Raw genomic sequence first — 20606 nt, 5'->3', positions numbered from 1 at the left:
CACCCCACATGATTGAAGAACGAGATGTTTCCTCAGTTCTTGTGTGTGACATCCTGAAGAAGACTTGGATGTTGAAACATTGATGATTAACCATTAATTTTTATTTTATTTTATTTTCTATTCTATTTTTTTTCTATTGAAGCAGTGAGTTTTTGTGCAACTGCTTTGCTCTTTGCATTTTTGTTTTTGCAATCTACACTGACTCATTGGTGTCCTTTTTTTTGTTGTTTTTTGTGATTAGCAACAATTAACAATATTGGGGTCCCAAGTTGCCAACAATATTAACAATGTTTGCATAGGTGATGTGCTTTCTTATGATAGTTTTTGGACCTTATGCATATGTATAGTATATTTAAATCTTGTTGCCATATGCAGTATGAAGTGTATGAATTTAATATTCAAATCATATTGCCATACACAGTTGGTGGAAAGTGTGCAAAATGTACTGAAATTAGGATTCTTTAGGTTCATTTTTAGAACGGCTTACTAAAATAAACTGCATTTTTTTTCCTTATCTGCTCATACTCACCTTTCATCATTGCCATATAGTTTTCCTAAGCCATTTTAGTTTAAGCCATCATCTTTCCAAAATGGTAATATATTCAGTTAAATGTCTGTGCAAGCAAATGATATGTAGCACTTACAGTAGAAATTCTGCATACGGATATCTCTGGCAAAAGATTTCATCAATGTGTAATGAAGTGGCGATGCCTTTAATGTAAAAAAGCAAAAAAATATATATAAAAATGCAGAGGCACAGCTACAATTAACTGCTGGAGGAGATAATGTCATGACATTAATAACTCATGCTGTGCATAAATCTCTTCTGCAGTTCTTTCTGTAATTATGCAATGCAAGTTACAAAACCATCCTCACAGAATAAGCCAGCCTCTGAGCGCTCGTTACCGACAGTGACATTATAACATGCTGTCCCAACATGTACTGACTATAAGGTCACCGTGTTTCTGCAGCTTTTACATTTTGTTGCCTCCCCCTTTCCTGCATCTGTGTGTTGGCTTGTTACCACAATCAATCAAAAAAGCAATGAACTTAATTTGTGTAGACTGAGGAGTCTGTCCTGGAAATTAAATGCTTTACAAAAGTCTGTGTTAAGAAATAAGGTGTTTTGGTCCCAATGGGGAGGGGGTTACATAAATGATCCCCTCTGTGCATCCGCCCAACCTCCACACAGCTTCAGCTTTGATGAGTGCACTTATACGGTAACAGAATTACAATCAGAGCAAATTTTTAATGATAAGCTAAACCATGCCCAAATTTTACTGCCAGTGTAACTCAGTACCCGTGGAAGAAAAGCAGGGTTAACATACGGTGCAAACCAGAGTTATAAAAACCCCAAAACTTTAGTAAGTTACCTTATTTCTCATTTGTTCAATTTACTTTCAGAATATTCCTATTAGGTGCTATTGCACTGCGTCCTGAACATGTTGTGAACCTGGTTATGTAAGACGCGTCTGAGTGCTGCACTCACAGATACACTGTAGTCAGATGAACGATGCCACACTACAACTGACAACATCTCATTTTTAGACAAACACACCCATGTGCGCACGCAAGAGTGCATGGGTATATTTGTTATCAAGAGAAAAAAACGGCACAGACCATAAAAATGACAATGGTATGGTGTGGAAACTGGCAATGCCACCTGTGCTGTGTGCTGCATAAGGTGGAACACAGTGGCATAAGATTCTCATGCACAAACTGAGCAACAAATTAAAAAAATAACAGTGCTACAATACCCTCAGCCATATGAGCATTGTGTTCATTATAATTTGAAGTTGTTTAATTAATAATTAAGATCCGAGTGTCTTACAATTTGAACATGTTCCATAATGGCCTTCTATCAGTCAATCAAAAACAATATTTACATTTTAACGGCGTCTGCGTGAGACATTGCATGTGTGCATATCTGAGCTTTTCAGAAAAGCACAAGTTGTGAAATCAAGGAGTATTCGTAGATCACCCTCTGTGCATTTGCAGGTACTAATGAGACAAATTTAACTCCATAGGAAGTTAGCTTTGAGTTAGCGGAAGTGAGCATGCACGCTGATGTCTTGTAAATCAGTTCAGAGGTGTTATTAGGTTCCGAAAACAGCGTTTTTAGTTTTAGAAGTGTATATTTCTGGCTATCTTTTACATAATATATGAGAAAGGTGTTATTTCTAGCCAAAAACTAAGCGACATTAGCAGTTAGCGACACCAGGAAGTGATGTCAACATGCTAACGTCCGCAATATCATATATATATATATACATACTCAACAAAAATATAAACACAACACTTTTGGTTTTGCTCCCATTTTGTATGAGATGAACTCAAAGATCTAAAACTTTTTCCACATACACAATATCACCATTTCCCTCAAATATTGTTCACAAACCAGTCTAAATCTGTGATAGTGAGCACTTCTCCTTTGCTGAGATAATCCATCCCACCTCACAGGTGTGCCATATCAAGATGCTGATTAGACACCATGATTAGTGCACAGGTGTGCCTTAGACTGCCCACAATAAAAGGCCACTCTGAAAGGTGCAGTTTTGTTTTATTGGGGGGGGGGGGGATACCAGTCAGTATCTGGTGTGACCACCATTTGCCTCATGCAGTGCAACACATCTCCTTCGCATAGAGTTGATCAGGTTGTCAGTTGTGGCCTGTGGAATGTTGGTCCACTCCTCTTCAATGGCTGTGCGAAGTTGCTGGATATTGGCAGGAACTGGTACACGCTGTCATATACGCCGGTCCAGAGCATCCCAAACATGCTCAATGGGTGACATGTCCGGTGAGTATGCCGGCCATGCAAGAACTGGGACATTTTCAGCTTCCAAGAATTGTGTACAGATCCTTGCAACATGGGGCCGTGCATTATCCTGCTGCAACATGAGGTGATGTTCTTGGATGTATGGCACAATGCACCTGTGTTCTTCGTCCATAACAGACGCCTGCCCATACCATAACCCCACCACCACCATGGGCCACTCGATCCACAACATTGACATCAGAAAACCGCTCACCCACATGATGCCACACACGCTCTCTGCCATCTGCCCTGGACAGTGTGAACCGGGATTCATCCGTGAAGAGAACATCTCTCCGGTGTGCCAAACGCCAGCGAAAGTGAGCATTTGCCCACTCAAGTCGGTTACGACGACAAAGTGGAGTCAGGTCGAGACCCAGATGAGGACGACGAGCATGCAGATGAGCTTCCCTGAGACGGTTTCTGACAGTTTGTGCAGAAATTCTTTGGTTATGCAAACCGATTGTTTCAGCAGCTGTCCGAGTGGCTGGTCTCAGACGATCTTGGAGGTGAACATGCTGGATGTGGAGGTCCTGGGCTGGTGTGGTTACATGTGGTCTGCGGTTGTGAGGCTGGTTGGATGTACTGCCAAATTCTCTGAAATGCCTTTGGAGACGGCTTATGGTAGAGAAATGAACATTCAATACAGGAGCAACAGCTCTGGTTGACATTCCTGCTGTCAGCATGCCAATTGCACGCTCCCTCAAATCTTGCGACATCTGTGGCATTGTGCTGTGTGACAAAACTGCACCTTTCAGAGTGGGCTTTTATTGTGGGCAGTCTAAGGCACACCTGTGCACTAATCATGGTGTCTAATCAGCATCTTGATATGGCACACCTGTGAGGTGGGATGGATTATCTCAGCAAAGGAGAAGTGCTCACTATCACAGATTTAGACTGGTTTGTGAACAATATTTGAGGGAAATGGTGATATTGTGTATGTGGAAAAAGTTTTAGATCTTTGAATTCATCTCATACAAAATGGGAGCAAAAGCAAAAGTGTTGCGTTTATATTTTTGTTGAGTGTATATATATATATTTTATAAGAAGCAGCAAAGCCACATATTTTAACACCATCTGGTGTCAATGAATGTTTGACCGCTTGACTAATCAAGTCAAGTCTGGGAGCATGTGCTGGTGCCGCGCTTAGGTGCATCCATATTATTGAACTACTTTGGGCTCTGGCTGGCAACCACTCAAGCAGACAACTGGCGCCAGCCCACATCTCCAAAATAACCATCTGTCACAGCCAGGTGAGGTGTAGGCATTCCCTTGGCCTTCTCCAACCACTGGGGTCCTCAACACTCAAGCACCTAGAGTGGCACAAAAAAGCATGTGAACCCCTGAGCTTCTGTGGCTGCAACTGAAGAAACTGGGTTTTGAGACAATAAAACAAATCTAATCTAGGCTGTGGTCTCCCATGTGCCTTCTGGCAAATTACAGCTGAACTTTCAAGTCTTCCTTTCAAGGAATTCCTCCTCCGTACCACTTCATCTGTACCACACTGTTGTTACTGGAACGTGCACAGAGAAATGCACTGTATGACCATAATGTCAAAGCTGATGCTTCCTCACAATGTAAATGATGCTCCTCATCTTAGTCTCCGCATGTAATCGCTCAGTTGACACAAAGTCATTCCAGCAGCATCAGAGGATCCTTGAGTAATGCTTGAATACTGTATTTATTGTAATGATTGATTTTATTTTAACTTGTTAAATCTTGAGCTGTGAGGCTAACTCTAATTTTATAACCAACAATAAAAATATAACGCAATGTTAAAATGCCCTGTGCCGTATGAGCATGGACTTCTTTATAATTTGCAGTTGTTTAATTGGTATCCCAGTGCAAAGTGTGTGTGTGATATATATACAACCCGTGGCAATAATTATGGAATCACCAGCCTCGGAGGATGTTAATTCAGTTGTTTAATTTTGTAGAAAAAAGCAGATCACAGACATGACACAAAACTAAAGTCATTTCAAATGGCAACTTTCTGGCTTTAAGAAACACTATAAGAAATCAGGAAAAAAAATTGTGGCAGTCAGTAACGGTTACTTTTTTAGACCAAGCAGAGGAAAAAAATATGGACTCACTCAATTCTGAGGAATAAATTATGGAATCACCCTGTAAATTTTCATCCCCAAAACTAACATCTGCATCAAATCAGATCTGCTCGTTAGTCTGCATCTAAAAAGGAGTGATCATACCTTGGAGAGCTGTTACACCAAGTGGACTGACATGAATCATGGCTCCAACACGAGAGATGTCATTTGAAACAAAGGAGAGGATTATCAAACTCTTAAGAGGGTAAATCATCACACAATGTTGCAAAAGATGTTGGTTGTTTACAGTCAGCTGTGTCTAAACTCTGGACCAAATACAAACAACATGGGAAGGTTGTTAAAGGCAAACATAATGGTAGACCAAGGAAGACATCAAAGCGTCAAGACAGAAAACGTAAAGCAATATGTCTCAAAAATCGAAAATGCACAACAAAACAAATGAGGAACGAATGGGAGGAAACTGGAGTCAACGTCTGTGACCGAACTGTAAGAAACCGCCTAAAGGAAATGGGATTTACATACAGAAAAGCTAAACAAAAGCCATCATTAACACCTAAACAGAAAAAAACAAGGTTACAATGGGCTAAGGAAAAGCAATCGTAGACTGTGGATGACTGGATGAAAGTCATATTCAGTGATGAATCTCGAATCTGCATTGGGCAAGGTGATGATGCTGGAACTTTTGTTTGGTGCCGTTCCAATGAGATTTATAAAGATGACTGCCTGAAGAGAACATGTAAATTTCCACAGTCATTGATGGTATGGGGCTGCATGTCAGGTAAAGGCACTGGGGACTGGGCTGTCATTACATCATCAATAAATGCACAAGTTTACGTTGATATTTTGGACACTTTTCTTATCCCATCAATTGAAAGGATGTTTGGGGATGATGAAATAATTTTTCATGATAATGCATCTTGCCATAGAGCAAAAACTGTGAAAACATTCCTTGCAAAAAGACACATAAGGTCAATGTCATGGCCTGCAAATAGTCCGGATCTTAATCCAATTGAAAATCTTTGGTGGAAGTTGAAGAAAATGGTCCATGACAAGGCTCCAACCTGCAAAGCTGATCTGGCAACAGCAATCAGAGAAAGTTGGAGCCAGATTGATGAAGAGTACTGTTTGTCACTCATTAAGTCCATGCCTCAGAGACTGCAAGCTGTTATAAAAGCCAGAGGTGGTGCAACAAAATACTAGTGATGTGTTGGAGCATTCTTTTGTTTTTCATGATTCCATAATTTTTTCCTCAGAATTGAGTGATTCCATATTTTTTTCCCTCTGCTTGGTCTAAAAAGGTAACCGTTACTGACTGCCACAATTTTTTTTTCCTGATTTCTTATAGTGTTTATTAAAGCCAGAAAGTTGCCATTTGAAATGACTTTAGTTTTGTGTCATGTCTGTGATCTGCTGTTTTTCTACAAAATTAAACAACTGAATGAACATCCTCCGAGACCGGTGATTCCATAATTTTTGCCAGGGGTTGTATATATATATATAGTAGTGTTCAGAATAATAGTAGTGATATGTGACTAAAAAGACTAATCCAGGTTTTGAGTATATTTCTTATTGTTACATGGGAAACAAGGTACCAGTAGATTCAGTAGATTCTCACAAATCCAACAAGACCAAGCATTCATGATATGCACACTCTTAAGGCTATGAAATTGGGCTATTAGTAAAAAAAAGTCGAAAAGGGGGTGTTCACAATAATAGTAGTGTGGCATTCAGGCAGTGAGTTCGTCAACTTTGTGGAACAAACAGGTGTGAATCAGGTGTCCCCTATTTAAGGATGAAGCCAGCACCTGTTGGACATGCTTTTCTCTTTGAAAGCCTGAGGAAAATGGGACGTTCAAGACATTGTTCAGAAGAACAGTGTAGTTTGATTAAAAAGTTGATTGGAGAGGGGAAAACTTATACGCAGGTGCAAAAAATTGTAGGCTGTTCATCTACAATGATCTCCAATACTATAAAATGGACAAAAAACCAGAGACGCATGGAAGAAAATGGAAAACAACCATCAAAATGGATAGAAGAATAACCAGAATGGCAAAGGCTCACCCATTGATCAGCTCCAGGATGATCAAAGACAGTCTGGAGTTACCTGTAAGTGCTGTGACAGTTAGAAGACGCCTGTGTGAAGCTAATTTTTTTTGCAAGAATCCCCCGCAAAGTCCCTCTGTTAAATAAAAGACATGTGTAGAAGAGGTTACAATTTGCCAAAGAACACATCAACTGGCCTAAAGAGAAATGGAGGAATATTGTGTGGACTGATGAGAGTAAAATTGTTCTTTTTGGGTCCAAGGGCCACAGATAGTTTGTGAGATGACCCCCAAACTCTAAATTCAAGCCACAGGTCACAATGAAGACAGTGAAGCATGGTGGTGCAAGCATCATGATATGGGCATGTTTCTCCTAGTATGGTGTTGGGCCTATATATCGCATACCAGGTATCATGGATCAGTTTGGATATGTCAAAATACTTGAAGAGGTCATGTTGCCTTATGCTGAAGAGGACATGCCCTTGAAATGGGTGTTTCAACAAGACAATGACCCCAAGCACACTAGTAAACAAGCAAAATCTTGGTTCCAAACCAACAAAATTAATGCCTCGCAGATGTGGAGAAATCATGAAAGACTGTGGTTATACAACTAAATACTAGTTTAGTGATTCACAGGATTGCTAAAAAAGCAGTTTGAACATAACAGTTTTGAGTTTGTAGCGTCAACACCAGATGTTACTATTATTGTGAACACCCCCTTTTCTACTTTTTTTTACTAATAGCCCAATTTCATAGCCTTAAGAGTGTGAATATCATGAATGCTTGGTTTTGTTGGATTTGTGAGAATCTACTGAATATACTGGTACCTTGTTTCCCATGTAACAATAAGAAATATACTCAAAAGCTGGATTAATCTTTTTAGTAACATAGCACTACTATTATTCTGAACACTACTGTATACAGACCTTACTTGTGTGAAGCATCTTGAGGCAGCTTTGTTGTGATTTGGTGCTATATAAATGAAATAAATTGAAACTGAATTAAAAAACAAACAAACAAACTGGACGCTACACCATCATCACCCACAGACGGACAGATGCCAGGAGGAGGGGATATATATATATATATATATATATATAAAGAAAAAAGAAATAATACATACATGCATATCTACTACAGGTTCGTCATTGTATCCCACAGCAGCCTGCACTCAAGTTTAATGAAATGAAGCAATATCTCTAACTGGTGGACATTTACTATTAATGCAGGTACAATAGAATTTCACAAAGAGCTCTTGTGTACACTGTGTTCTTTGTAGTGTTGCAGTGTATATATTTAACTTTTCTCCACGGTCAGGTCTTACAAAAAGCAAACAAATTACAATGTACTCTAATATCAAATTGCAATAATTGTGGAATTGAATTTCTAAAGTATCATGTAATGTACCGTATCAACACCCATATAACGTGATACGTATAATATCAGGAGTCAGTTGTATCGTCCCAGCCCTATTAATTTGATTGTTCAAATTCTGTTCATAAGGCAGAAAGCAAGACATATTTAATCACCATGCTTCAACGCTCATGTTAACCATTACATATCATTGCATATTTACTTTTATAGCTCTCTCACAAACACACAACAAAAATGACACAACATTTCCTTAAATATCACACAAAAGTTTGCAGTTTCATCACAGTACTGCTCCAGCTAGTAGTCACTGATGGTGCGACAGTTCACAAGAGATTATAATCACAAATACAATAAACTGTTGACCGGCTTGCTGTTAACTAGAGACCAATTTGCCGTTCATCAACCTTTTTTGAACATTTCCAAAACTCTGCGATACCCCTGTGCCTGTTGTGCCATCATTACAATGTGGGTGATGACCGGCAGCAAGCTTCCATTTATTTACAGGTTATATCCCGCTAATAATCACAGGCTTTTAGATGCCAGGAAACAAATCTCTCAAAATAATGCTTTAAGGATACATTACCTGATCTGCTCCAAATGCAGTGATGTTGGACTTCACAGTACCCACACCTAAAGCTACAAGGAAAAGTCCAGTGTAGATTACTGGGCCACAATATTGTGCACGATTAAGGCAAGTCACGTTGCTTGGAGGGGTACTATTTGTGTTCAGACACTCAGGAGGCAGCACGGGGAATGCCATCTCTTCACCACACATGTGGATCCTTGTGTTTTCACTTGAAATAAAAGGGAAAAATAGCATCCCAATGAAATACAGGATCAAACTCCAAGCAATTGTCAAGAATTTCCCCAGATATGCATCAGCCATCCAGCCTCCAAATGGTGAAATGAGGTAAGTGACACCCATGAACATCAGTGGTGCCTGGCTTGCTTGTGTGCCTTCCCAATACAATGGACTACTGTTGAGGAAAAGCACCAAATTGGAAGTAATGCCATAGAACGCAATCCTTTCAAATGATTCAGCCAGCAGGATGGCCGCACATGCCAGTCTTCTTCCTTGAAAGACTGACAGTGTTGACGGTCTGGTCCAGGACTCCAAAAGTGGAGTGTTCTCATTGGCGTCACCGTTGTTAGCCATTCTCAACCAAGGTGGTTCAGGACGCGTCACCCTCTTCAGTACACTTGAAGTTCCAACCTGTGCAGAAAATATAAAGGGTATAAGGCTCATTAAACAGTTATTGGGGCTTGAAAGTTTATTCATTGAGACTGACCTCCACTTCAGCCTTCTCTGACCTGTATTTCACTTCACTTGTATATTGTCATATTAATCTTCAATCCTCTGTCTTTCAAGCCACTTTTACATTCTTAGTATCTTATGTGTTTTCTGGTACAGCACAACATAATGTCATCTGCAAAACACATGTGCCACAGAGACTGGTTTTTAAACCACAAAGGTTGACACATCCAAATCTAAAACAGTCTCAAGATCTATGGTCAGCTCCCCACTCTGCAATACTAGGATTTTCAAGGATTATCAGCTTGTCTACAATCAGGTGTGAAAGTTACATGATCAGGTGTTATATGTTTCTTCTGAATAAATTATCAAATTCTAAGATACAATTTTGGGGTAAATAGTAGATATATATGGTATAATACTTACATTACCTAAGTGCAAAATACAATTATTGTTGGGATTATTATTGACATATGGGAAATACTGATTTAAAAAAGTCAAGAAAATCATGTTATAGAGGTTGATTTTTCAAATGTTCAATATTTATGCTTATCCCAAGAAATGAAGTAAAAGCTAAAAGTATTTATTTTTAAAGTAATTGACTCTTAGGATTTCTAAACTTTTATTTGTTGAAAACAAGAAAAAAAATGATAAAAATGTAAGAAGTTACCAAGTCATGTATCCATCTTAATCTTTGTTATGAATTTCTTGTTTTTAAAATCTGTGTAGCATATATGAGGATTAAATGTGATTTATTGCTGTATATACAAACATATACTGATTAATTGATGCCACCTTATAGATTAAAAAACAAACACCATACCATGTATATTTGTGTAACATATAAATTTATCAGCCAAACTGTTGCGTCTGTAGACATACATTCAAGGACTAAATGGGTCATTATATGGATGAGAATATAAAAGAAATGACAAGTATTACAAAGCATCAATTGAATTCCAATAATAGAAGATGAAAAAATGTGTATTTATATTCTTATCACAATCCTAGACATGCAGAGCACCATAGTGTAGCATCCGTAGATCTTTAACACTGTCAGTCTTCTTATTGGTATTATGTGATATCTTCATAAGTTTTATACTTGCAGTTTAACTGCCATTAATTAAATTTAATATATAATTTATATGTCCCTGAGTATGTTCAAACAGGTTTGATCAGTATGAAAGCAACTAATATGGTGAAAGTACAACTTTTCAGAGTGAATGCATCAAATTTTCAGACAAATTCTTGGCTAACTGTTTGAAAGTGGCTTATATCTAAATATTGATGTTATTTAACATTGTTTGAATCATTTTTCTCTGAAACATTATAATTATTTCAACAAAAATTACAGAAAACAATATATGTTATGTCAATGTTGTGGCATCCGTAGATCAATAAATTTGAACAAATACATCCGATTGCTCAGCAAACAGACACCTTTCAGACTGTGGATACTCAAAAATTCAATTAATTATCATAAATACATAGTTATAAACTTAGAAAAATCTGAATTCATGAAAGTTGAATTATGAGCACTAGTACTTTTACACCTGATGGTAGAGGAGCTCTATACATCGTGGTAGTAAAGGAAGAGAAAAGGTTCTGGTCCAGACCTCTACTAACAACTTATATGTGATGTACCATTTGATTTTTTTCAAAATTGATACAAACTTATCTAATGTTGAAATCTAGTTATTATAAAGTACCTTTTCTTCTCTGGTATGGTGCAAAATTACAGTAAATTATATTGGTGGTAAAGTATTTATTTTAGGGGGTTCCTTGGCAAGGTCCTGTGAGACAGGAGGTGGACAACCTATATGTAAGCCGGCGTTTGATTCCAGGTCTGTGCTGCACTCTACCTGTCTGGGTACTGGGACAAGACATATAATCTGCATTGCAATTACAGTGAGTTTAGTTGATGAGATCTAACAGATAACATAATGGAGGTAGTGCATGTACAAGGCTGAAAGTTCAGCTGCATTCAATAGAAACTGGCAACTCAGAATTTCAAACAAGGGGAAAAAAAAGTCAAATAAATCTATGATAAAATGTTTGTCTGACTGCTTTATTTTGTCAAACTAAGTGAAAATGCTAACATAGTAGCATAGAGAACTGACCCAATAGACATATACGAGTTGTCTTACTTGTCCAGCAGATATCCAGCAAAACATTTATGTGAAATTTGTCCAGATTTTATATGGAGTACTTCTCAGCAGGGTCTCTAGTGGTCTAGTGGTGGGGGTGTTGCTTTTATTTATAAATCCAGGTTTACCTTATTGACTGTTGGGGGTCATAAATATAATTCGTTTGAGCATCTGACTCTCCGCTCTGCTCATGATGCTACATATTGTTAGGGTCAGAAGTATGGAAATCAGTCATGTTATTTTGTCACTGTTTATAGGCCTCCTGGCCCATATTCTGAATTCTTAGATGAATTTGGAGCGTTCATCTCTAGCCCGTCAGCTAGTGCGGACAACATTTTGATTATTGGTGACTTTAACATTCATATAAATAAGCCCTCTGATCAGGGTTTGCCTTTTAGAATAAATAGTTGTGTGCCTTAAGGGCACCAAACGTTTCAGAGTTTGGTGCCCCTCAGAAAAGTTCGGTACCAAACCTACCGCTGCGCAGCATAGCGGCAAAGCAACTAGGGGGTCTGGGGGCATGCCCCCCACAAAATTTTGATATAAAAGGATGCAAGTTGTGCATTCTGGTGATATCTGGGGCAGATTTGGGGTGAAATTATGGAAGAACAAAAAACGAAAGAGATCCGCACAGCCAGTTAGCTCCCAAACAAGCCTTTAATAACACACCAAAGGTGACGTTTCGGGTCTCGCCCTTCATCAGACAGGATGAAATTATGGAAGGGAATTTTTGTGTTTTTGGAGTAATATTTTCTGAAATTTCGAAATTTTCTAACCTTGTCAGAAGCTGAGATGACCCCATGCCAATATGCACAGGCAGATTGGCATGGGGTCATCTCAGCTGCCGATGTTTTATTAAACATCCAGCCCATTAACAATCATGGCTGCCATGAGTGTTGATTACACTTGTGATTACAGAAAATCTATTAGCAGTCATCATGGTCATCTGCCATTCTCTGCAGCACTTCAAGATGTTCTTCCTCAGAATCAGAATTAAGCTCAGAATCTAAGGCAGCTCTTCCCTCAAAAACTCTATCATAATTGTGTTTATAAACCAGTCACCATTTGCTTTTATTATACATCTGTGTAGTTAATAAATAAAATAATCTTCACGGATGATTTGCTCACGCGCGCACGTAGAGAAATTAAAAAATAAAAAAAACTCTCCGCTGGCTGCTGTTCGCTCTTCCCTCAAAAACGCTCCATTTGATCTGTGTATAATAAAACGCGGCATTACAAACAGAGGAGAAGAACATTTTTTGATGACGTTTTGTGTATGTGTTGGTCTCAGAAAGTCAAATTCTGCGCAAATTTTGTCCAAATTTGATAGATTTCTGTACAGTTATGAAATAAAAAAGGTGGATTCCAGTCTTGAATGCAAGTCTAAAGAGTTGTGTGCCCACCCCCAAAGTAGGGTGCCATGGGTTCCCGGGTAAAATCTAAAATCGGCTAAAATCGAACCCTACCTCTGATCCCCTTTGCAAGTCATTTATGGAACTTGTGGATGCGTTGGGATTCCAGCAATGCATTCAGGATTCAACGCAAATTAGTGGAAATACCCTTGATTTGGTTCTCACACGTGGCCTTGCTGTCATGAACATTGACATTTTGCCTCTTGCCTCGGTGGTCACTGACCACTCATTTATTAGGTGTGCATTTATGTTGCCGGGTTTAGTGGACCGAAAGCCTTGTCTATCTCTGCGGCGATGCATTAATCCCTCAACTATGACTGAACTCGAAGCCAGAATGCCTGAAATTTTGGCTTCAGGTTTGGAGAATGTTCAATCAGTGGATAGTCTTGTGGATGGCTTGAATTCAGCGCTCAAGACTACACTGGATAAGGTTGCGCCTCCTCTTTTAAGGCCACGCCTTCCCAGGGCGCAGTTGCCTTGGTTCAATGGTTACTTGCGTGACCTTAGGCAGTAGGCTCAAGGTTTGGAATGGAAATGGCGTAGTTCTAAATTAGAGGTGTTCCATTGCATGGCGTGATGCTGTCTTAGATTATAAGCATGCACAAAGCGTGCCTATTATTCTGATCTGATCAATAAAAACAAGCACAATTCAAAGTTTTTGTTTGAAACTGTAGTATTTTTCATTCATGGACACCCACCTGTTATTCACTCTCCCTTTTCCTACAGGACTTCTTCGACTATTTCGAGAAGAAAACTGAGGATATTAGGTTGAGCATATCTCAGCAGGCTTTGGTCCAGCCACCACATACTGCTATGGAGGTGGATGTGCCCACTGAGGCGTTACCCAGATTTACAGATTTTGAGGGTATCTCGTTAGGCACGCTGACGAAGCGCATGACGTCTACTAAAAGCACAACCTGTTTATTTGATCCTATACCAACAAAACTGTTTAAGGACCTGTGGCCCACTCTTGGACTGACTGTGCTGGAAATTATAAATCTCTCATTAACTTCTGGACCTGTTCCTAAATGTTTCAAGTCTGCAGTGATTAAACCATTACTTAAGAAATCCAATCTCGACCCTAGTGTATTGAAAAATTATAGACCGATATCAAATCTATCATTTTGTTCTAAAATCCTGGAAAAAGTGGTTTTGCGACAGCTCGTGGACTACCTCACTGAGAATAATCTTTTTGAGCCACTGCAGTCTGCTTTTAGAAAATATCACTCCACAGAGACAGCACTTACTAAAGTAGTGAATGACCTTTTGCGAGCAATGGACTCAGATACCACTACAGTCTTGGGGCTGTTGGATCTTAGTGCTGCGTTTGATACTGTGGATCATCATATTTTACTCAATATGCTGGAGAATCACTTTGGGATTACTGGAACTGCTCTTGCATGGTTGACGTCATACCTGTCCAGTCGTTCTTACTGTGTATTGTGTAATGGCACCTCCTCTGATCGTAGGGACATGAAGTTTGGGGTTCCGCAGGGATCCGTTTAGGCCCCCTGCTTTTTTCCCTTGATGTAGCACCCCTTGGGAATATACTGCGGCACTTTGGGATTCCCTTTCATTGTTATGCTGATGACACTCAATTGTACATGCCAATAACTGCTGGTAATCTCATTCACATAAAATCTTTGGAAGATTGCCTTGTATCAGTAAGAAGTTGAATATCTAGTAACTTCCTACTTTTAAATTCTGATAAGACTGAAGTTATGGTTCTTGGTCCAGCGAGGTATCGGCATCGGTTTGATCAGCTAGCACTTAGCTTAGGTTCGTGTGTTATACATCATACGGATAAAGTGAGGAACCTTGGAGTAATTTTTGATCCTATGTTGTCCTTGGATCTCCACATTAGAGACATTACGAGGACTGCTTTCTTCCATTTGCGAAATATAGCGAAGATTCGTCCCATCCTGTCTGTGGCTGATGCTGAGACTTTGATTCATGCATTTGTCTCTTCTAGACTGGACTACTGTAATGCTCTATTTTCTGTCTTACCTCAGTCCAGGATTAGGGGTCTTCATCTGGTTCAAAATGCTGCTGCCAGACTTTTGACACAAAGCAGAAAGTTTGACCACATTATGCCTGTTTTGGCGTCCCTGCACTGGCTTCCAGTTGCTGCAAGATTGGATTTTAAAGCACTGTTATTAGTTTATAAAATTGTTCATGGACTTGCACCTCCCTATCTGGCTGGCCTGGTAAGCCCCTATGTACCGGCTCGGGCCCTGCGTTCTCAGGGTGCAGGACTTCTGTGTGTTCCCAGGGAGAATAAAAAGTCTGCCGGTCACAGAGCTTTCTCCTACCGTGCCCCAGCTCTGTGGAACGATCTCCCGGCACACATTCGGCAATCTGATACTGTGGAGACTTTTAAGTCACGTTTAAAGACTTATTTGTTTTCCCTGTTTTATCATTAATGTTATGATGTGCTTTTATTTTTGTATTCTTTTATGGTCGTCTTTTTATTGTGTTTTAAATTTTTAATTCAGTTTTTTTTGTTGTTTTATATTGTGTGAAGCGCCTTGAGACGATTTCATTGTGAACTGGCGCTATATAAATTAATAAATTTGATTTGATTTGATTTATAATAATTAGTTGTGCATATTACAGTCATTTCGTTTTCATTTTACTCAGGCTGGGATGATACACATATCTCCTGGCAAGGCGCATATCACAATACCTGGGTGCTGATTACATTGGCTTTTTTGTGTGAAATGAGACAAGGGGCAAAAGCTTAACAACATAATTGTCTCATCTCATCTCATCTTCAACCACTCATCCAGGATGGGGTTGATGGGGCAACAGCTCCAGCAGGGAACCCCAGACTTCCCTGTCCCGGGACACACTGACCACCTCTGACTGAAGGAATATGGAATTGTCCTATTCCACAATTGTAGAAACTGTATATCACAATTCATATTTACAAAAATACTGCTTGTATCTGTTTGAAACGGATGTATCATTGTGTAATATTTCTGATTAGGACTACAACAAATACATTGCATGCTCTAATGAATAAAATCAGACTAGATTCTATCCACAATGTCTGAATTACTGAATTACAATTTTATTGATCACTTCAAAAACTGACATTCATGTGGCTTAAAAAACTTGATACTGTAAGGATTTTTTTAAGCCACTGTAGTTTAAATCTTTTTGTTGGCACTCTGAGTCTACTGCATTTCTTTGGCGCCATATGTAGACTGTGTTCTATTGAAGTCAGAATTGGGGGGGGGGGCTCTGACACAGAAAAGTACAATGGAATGACCATGGAATTCCAAGTGATGGGAACTTGTTCAAGGTCCATAAAGACAGCAATATAGCGGCACACACTGAAATGTAAACAGAATAACCTTTTTGTTAATTTTAGTTGCATGCAGTGTTTGATGATGGGTTTTATGCAATAGATTTATCTGGGTCCTGATATGAGTTGTTGTCTCAGTACGGCGGTGTGTTGCAAAAAAGTGACAATCCCCCTACCAAGATGGAGAATGAAAACACTGCAGAAAAAGGCTTGATGTCCTTTTCCCAAGCAAATACATGGGAATTAGGGATGTGGAGATTAATCGATATGAATTGGTATCTAGATACAATGATGCGAGTGTATCAATTCATTCATTGTGCATCAATTCAACTGACGGATGAAATCGCGATGGATCGGTCGCTGCATGCTTGCATTAATTTTTTTTCCAATGCACACTGAATGCACCACGGATGGAAGCCTGAAAGCAAAGCTGGCCAAACTGCCAAAAGCCAAATCACATCGTATCACATTGTGAGGAATTGAATCACCATCAAATACATATCAAATCACATCGAATCTGGAACAGGGGTGAATCGTATTGCATCGGATCGTCAGTATCATCATGTATCGCTATATGTATCTTATCGCTGGTAGTGTATTGAGATGCGTATCAAATCGTTGTCAGTGATGAGATTCACATGCCTAATGGGAATGCATTTTCATTGCACGATGGAAATACCAACTCGGAATTATGGACTTAAGATGTGCAACAGAATGCAGCAGTCATACAGCACTGTTATTTGACACTTGAATGGCATGCTGGGTAACTGAGTTTTCTGATGTTTCTTGGCATACTGTTGCTGTATTTTAACCCTCTGGGGTCAGAGGGCATTTTTTGGACAGTTCACTCGCCTGGCATAAATGTTTTATTATTGCTGTTAACAGCTCTCACTGCATCCCACAATCAAGTTTTATGTCTCTTTTTTCAGGACAACCTGTTCTTTCATAATATATATGCTTTTGTTGTGTTTTATAAGTGTAATAAAGGTTTACAATCAGAAATAACAAAGGAAAAAATAAAGCGGAAATAATTTCCCACACACATTTATTCAAAACACACAAACAACTGTTTTGACACTTTATAAAGGTAATCTGAGGTCTTGTGTGAAATACTGTACAACAAAAAAGTTCAAACAATAAACACAAATGCACATTTTGAACAATATATACAAAATGGTCTATGCATTTTGTTTGTCTTCAACTCAAAGCAATTTTTGTCTGCTATTACACAATGGTCACATCACAAATTTCTATTTCTGCTGTGTATTGGAGTCTTCTGTCTGACTCTGCAAGCAGCTTTCATTTCGCACTTTGGTTCCTTACAGTCTGAGGAGCGCCCCCTCTCCCTCACCTCATTGATATGGGAAACAGTGCTTTACGCCAGAGGGAGAGAGCCACAGAGTAATCCAGTAACATTCAAATGCAAACTAGTGGAGCAATCCTGATAGTTACACACTCTTTGTTTGAGCATGGGAGATTGTCATGTGAGGCTCTCTGTCTGCTCTGTCTGCTTTCACTTTCGCTGTGCGTAATGGCGCAGGGCGCATTGGAGGAGTTAGAGGGTTATTCAAATGGGCCAACTCGTAAGACATCACTCCTGAAAACGATCTTTGATTTATCTTCTTCTTTGTCTTTCGGCTGTTCCCGTTAGGGGTTGCCACAGCAGATCAATTGTTTCGATCTCACCCTGTCCTCTGTATCTTCCTCTGTCACACCAACCACCTGCATGTCGTCTCTCAGCACATCCATGAACCTCCTCTTTGGTCTCCCTCTTCTCCTCCTGCCTGGTGGCTCCATCCTCAGCATCCTTCTCCCTATATACCCTGGGTCCCTCCTCTGCACATGTCCAAACCATCTCAATCTCGCCTCTCTGACTTTGTCTCCAAATCGTCCCACCTGAGCTGTCCCTCTGATATGTTCATTCCTAATCTTGTCCATTCTTGTCACTCCCAAAGAGAATCTCAACATCTTCAGCTCTGCCACCTCCAGCTCTGCCTCCTGTCTTTTTGTTAGTGCCACTGTCTCTAAACCATACAACATAGCTGGTCTCACTACTGTTTTGTAAACTTTCCTCTTCACTCTTGCTGATATTCTTCGGTCACAAATCACTCCTGCCACCTTTCTGCACCCACTCCACCCTGCCTGCACTCTCTTCTTCACCTCTCTACCACACTCTCCATTACTTTGAACAGTTGACCCCAAATATTTAAACTCATCTACTTGCACCACTTCTACTCCTTGTAACTGCACTATTCCACTGGGCTCCCTCTCATTCACACACATGTACTCAGTCTTGCTTCTACTGACTTTCATTCCCCTTCTCTCCAAAGCATATCTCCACTTCTCCAGACTAGACTCAACTTGCTCTCTACTCTCACTACAGATCACAATGTCATCTGCAAACATCATAGTCCATGGGGACTCCTGTCTGATCTCATCTGTCAACCTGTCCATCACCACTGCAAACAAGAAAGGCCTCGGAGCTGATCCTTGGTGTAATCCCACCTCCACCTTGAATGAGTCTGTCATTCCGACTGCGCATCTCACCGCTGTCACACTATTCTTGTACATGTCCTGCACTACCCTAACATACTTCTCTGCCACTCCAGACTTCCTCATACAATGCCACAACTCTTCTCTTGGCACCCTATCATAAGCTTTTTCTAAGTCCACAAACACACAATGTAACTCTTTCTGTCCTTCTCTGTACTTTTCCAACGGTATTCTCAGAGCAAACATTGCATCTGTAGTGCTCTTTCTCGGCATGAAACCATATTGCTGCTCACAGATCTGCACATGTTTTCTAAGCCTAGCTTATACTACTCTTTCCCATAACTTCATGCTGTGGCTGATCAGCTTTTTGCCTCTGTAGTTACTGCAGCTCTGCACATCACCCTTGTTCTTGAAAATAGGAACCAGCACACTTCGTCTCCACTCCTCAGGCATCCTCTCACTTTCCAAGATTTTATTAAACAATATGGTTAGAAACTCTACTGCCATCTCTCCTAGACATTTCCATGCCTCCATTGGAATGTCATCTGGACCAACTGCCTTTCCACTCTTCATCCTCTTCATAGCAGCCCTCATTTCTTCCTTGCTAATCTCTTTTACTTCCTGATTTACTCTCACCACATCATCCAGCCTTTTCTCTCGCTCATTTTCTTTATTCATCAACTCTTCTAAATATTCCCTCCACCTTCTCAGCACACACTCCTCACTTGTCAGCACATTACCATGTGCATCTTTTACCACCCTAACCTGCTGCACATCCTTTCCAGCTCTGTCCCTTTGTCTGGCCAATCGCTAAATTTCACACAACAGTCTTCCTCCTTCAGCTTCCACCATCTGATCCTTTGTTGAGCTCTCACTCTCTTCTTCTTCTTTACCTCTAAAGTCATCCTACAAACAACCATCCTATGCTGTCTAGTGACACTCTCTCCTGCTACCACCTTACAGTCTGTGATTTCTTTTAGCTTGCATCTCCTATAAAGAATGTAGTCCACCTGTGTGCACCTTCCTCCACTCTTATATGTTACCCTGTGCTCCTCCCTTTTCTTAAAGTAGGTATTCACCACAGCCATTTCCATCCTTTTTGCAAAATAACTACCATCTGTCCTTCCCCATTCCTATCCTTGATACCATATCTACCCATTACTTCCTCATCACCTCTGTTCCCTTCACCAACATGCCCACTGAAGTCTGCTCCTATCACCACTCTTTCATGCTTGGGCACACTCTCCACCACCTCATCTAACACACTCCAGAAATCTTCTTTCTCCTTCATCTCACAACCTACCTGTGGGGCATATGCACTGATGATATTCATCATCACCCCTTCAATTTCCAACTTCACACGCATCACCCTGTCAGACACTCGCTTAACCTCCAACACACTTTTAACATACTCTTCCTTTAAAATGACCCCAACACCATTTCTCTTCCTGTCCTCACCATGGTACAACAACTTGTACCCACCGCCGATGCTCCTGCTCTTACTTCCCTTCCACTTGGTCTCTTGCACACACAATATGTCTACCTTTCTCCTCTCCATCATATCAGCCAGCTCTCTCCCTTTACTAGTCATACTACCAACATTCATGTGATGGTGAACCAATTCTGATTGGACACTCACATTGCGCACGTCATCACACAGCTTCTATGAGGAGTACAAAGATGGCAGACAGTGGATCGAAA

General features: G+C 40.0%; 1 protein-coding gene across 1 annotated transcript in view; it reads right to left on the bottom strand.

Annotated features, from left to right (window-relative positions):
• Positions 1-20606, bottom strand: part of slc15a4 (solute carrier family 15 member 4) — a 221958-nt gene that overhangs the window by 199799 nt on the left and 1553 nt on the right. Inside the window, exon 2 of the mRNA XM_034169758.1 lies at positions 8875-9504. Within this exon, the coding sequence (XP_034025649.1) occupies positions 8875-9447 (573 nt within the window). The 5' untranslated portion in view covers positions 9448-9504. The remainder of the gene's footprint in view (positions 1-8874; positions 9505-20606) is intronic.

This window comes from Thalassophryne amazonica, chromosome 5, assembly GCF_902500255.1.
Source record: "Thalassophryne amazonica chromosome 5, fThaAma1.1, whole genome shotgun sequence".
NCBI classification, from domain to species: Eukaryota; Metazoa; Chordata; class Actinopteri; order Batrachoidiformes; family Batrachoididae; genus Thalassophryne; species Thalassophryne amazonica.
The sequence above is the reverse complement of the archived record's forward strand: the minus strand, read 5'-3'. Positions and strand labels throughout refer to the sequence as shown.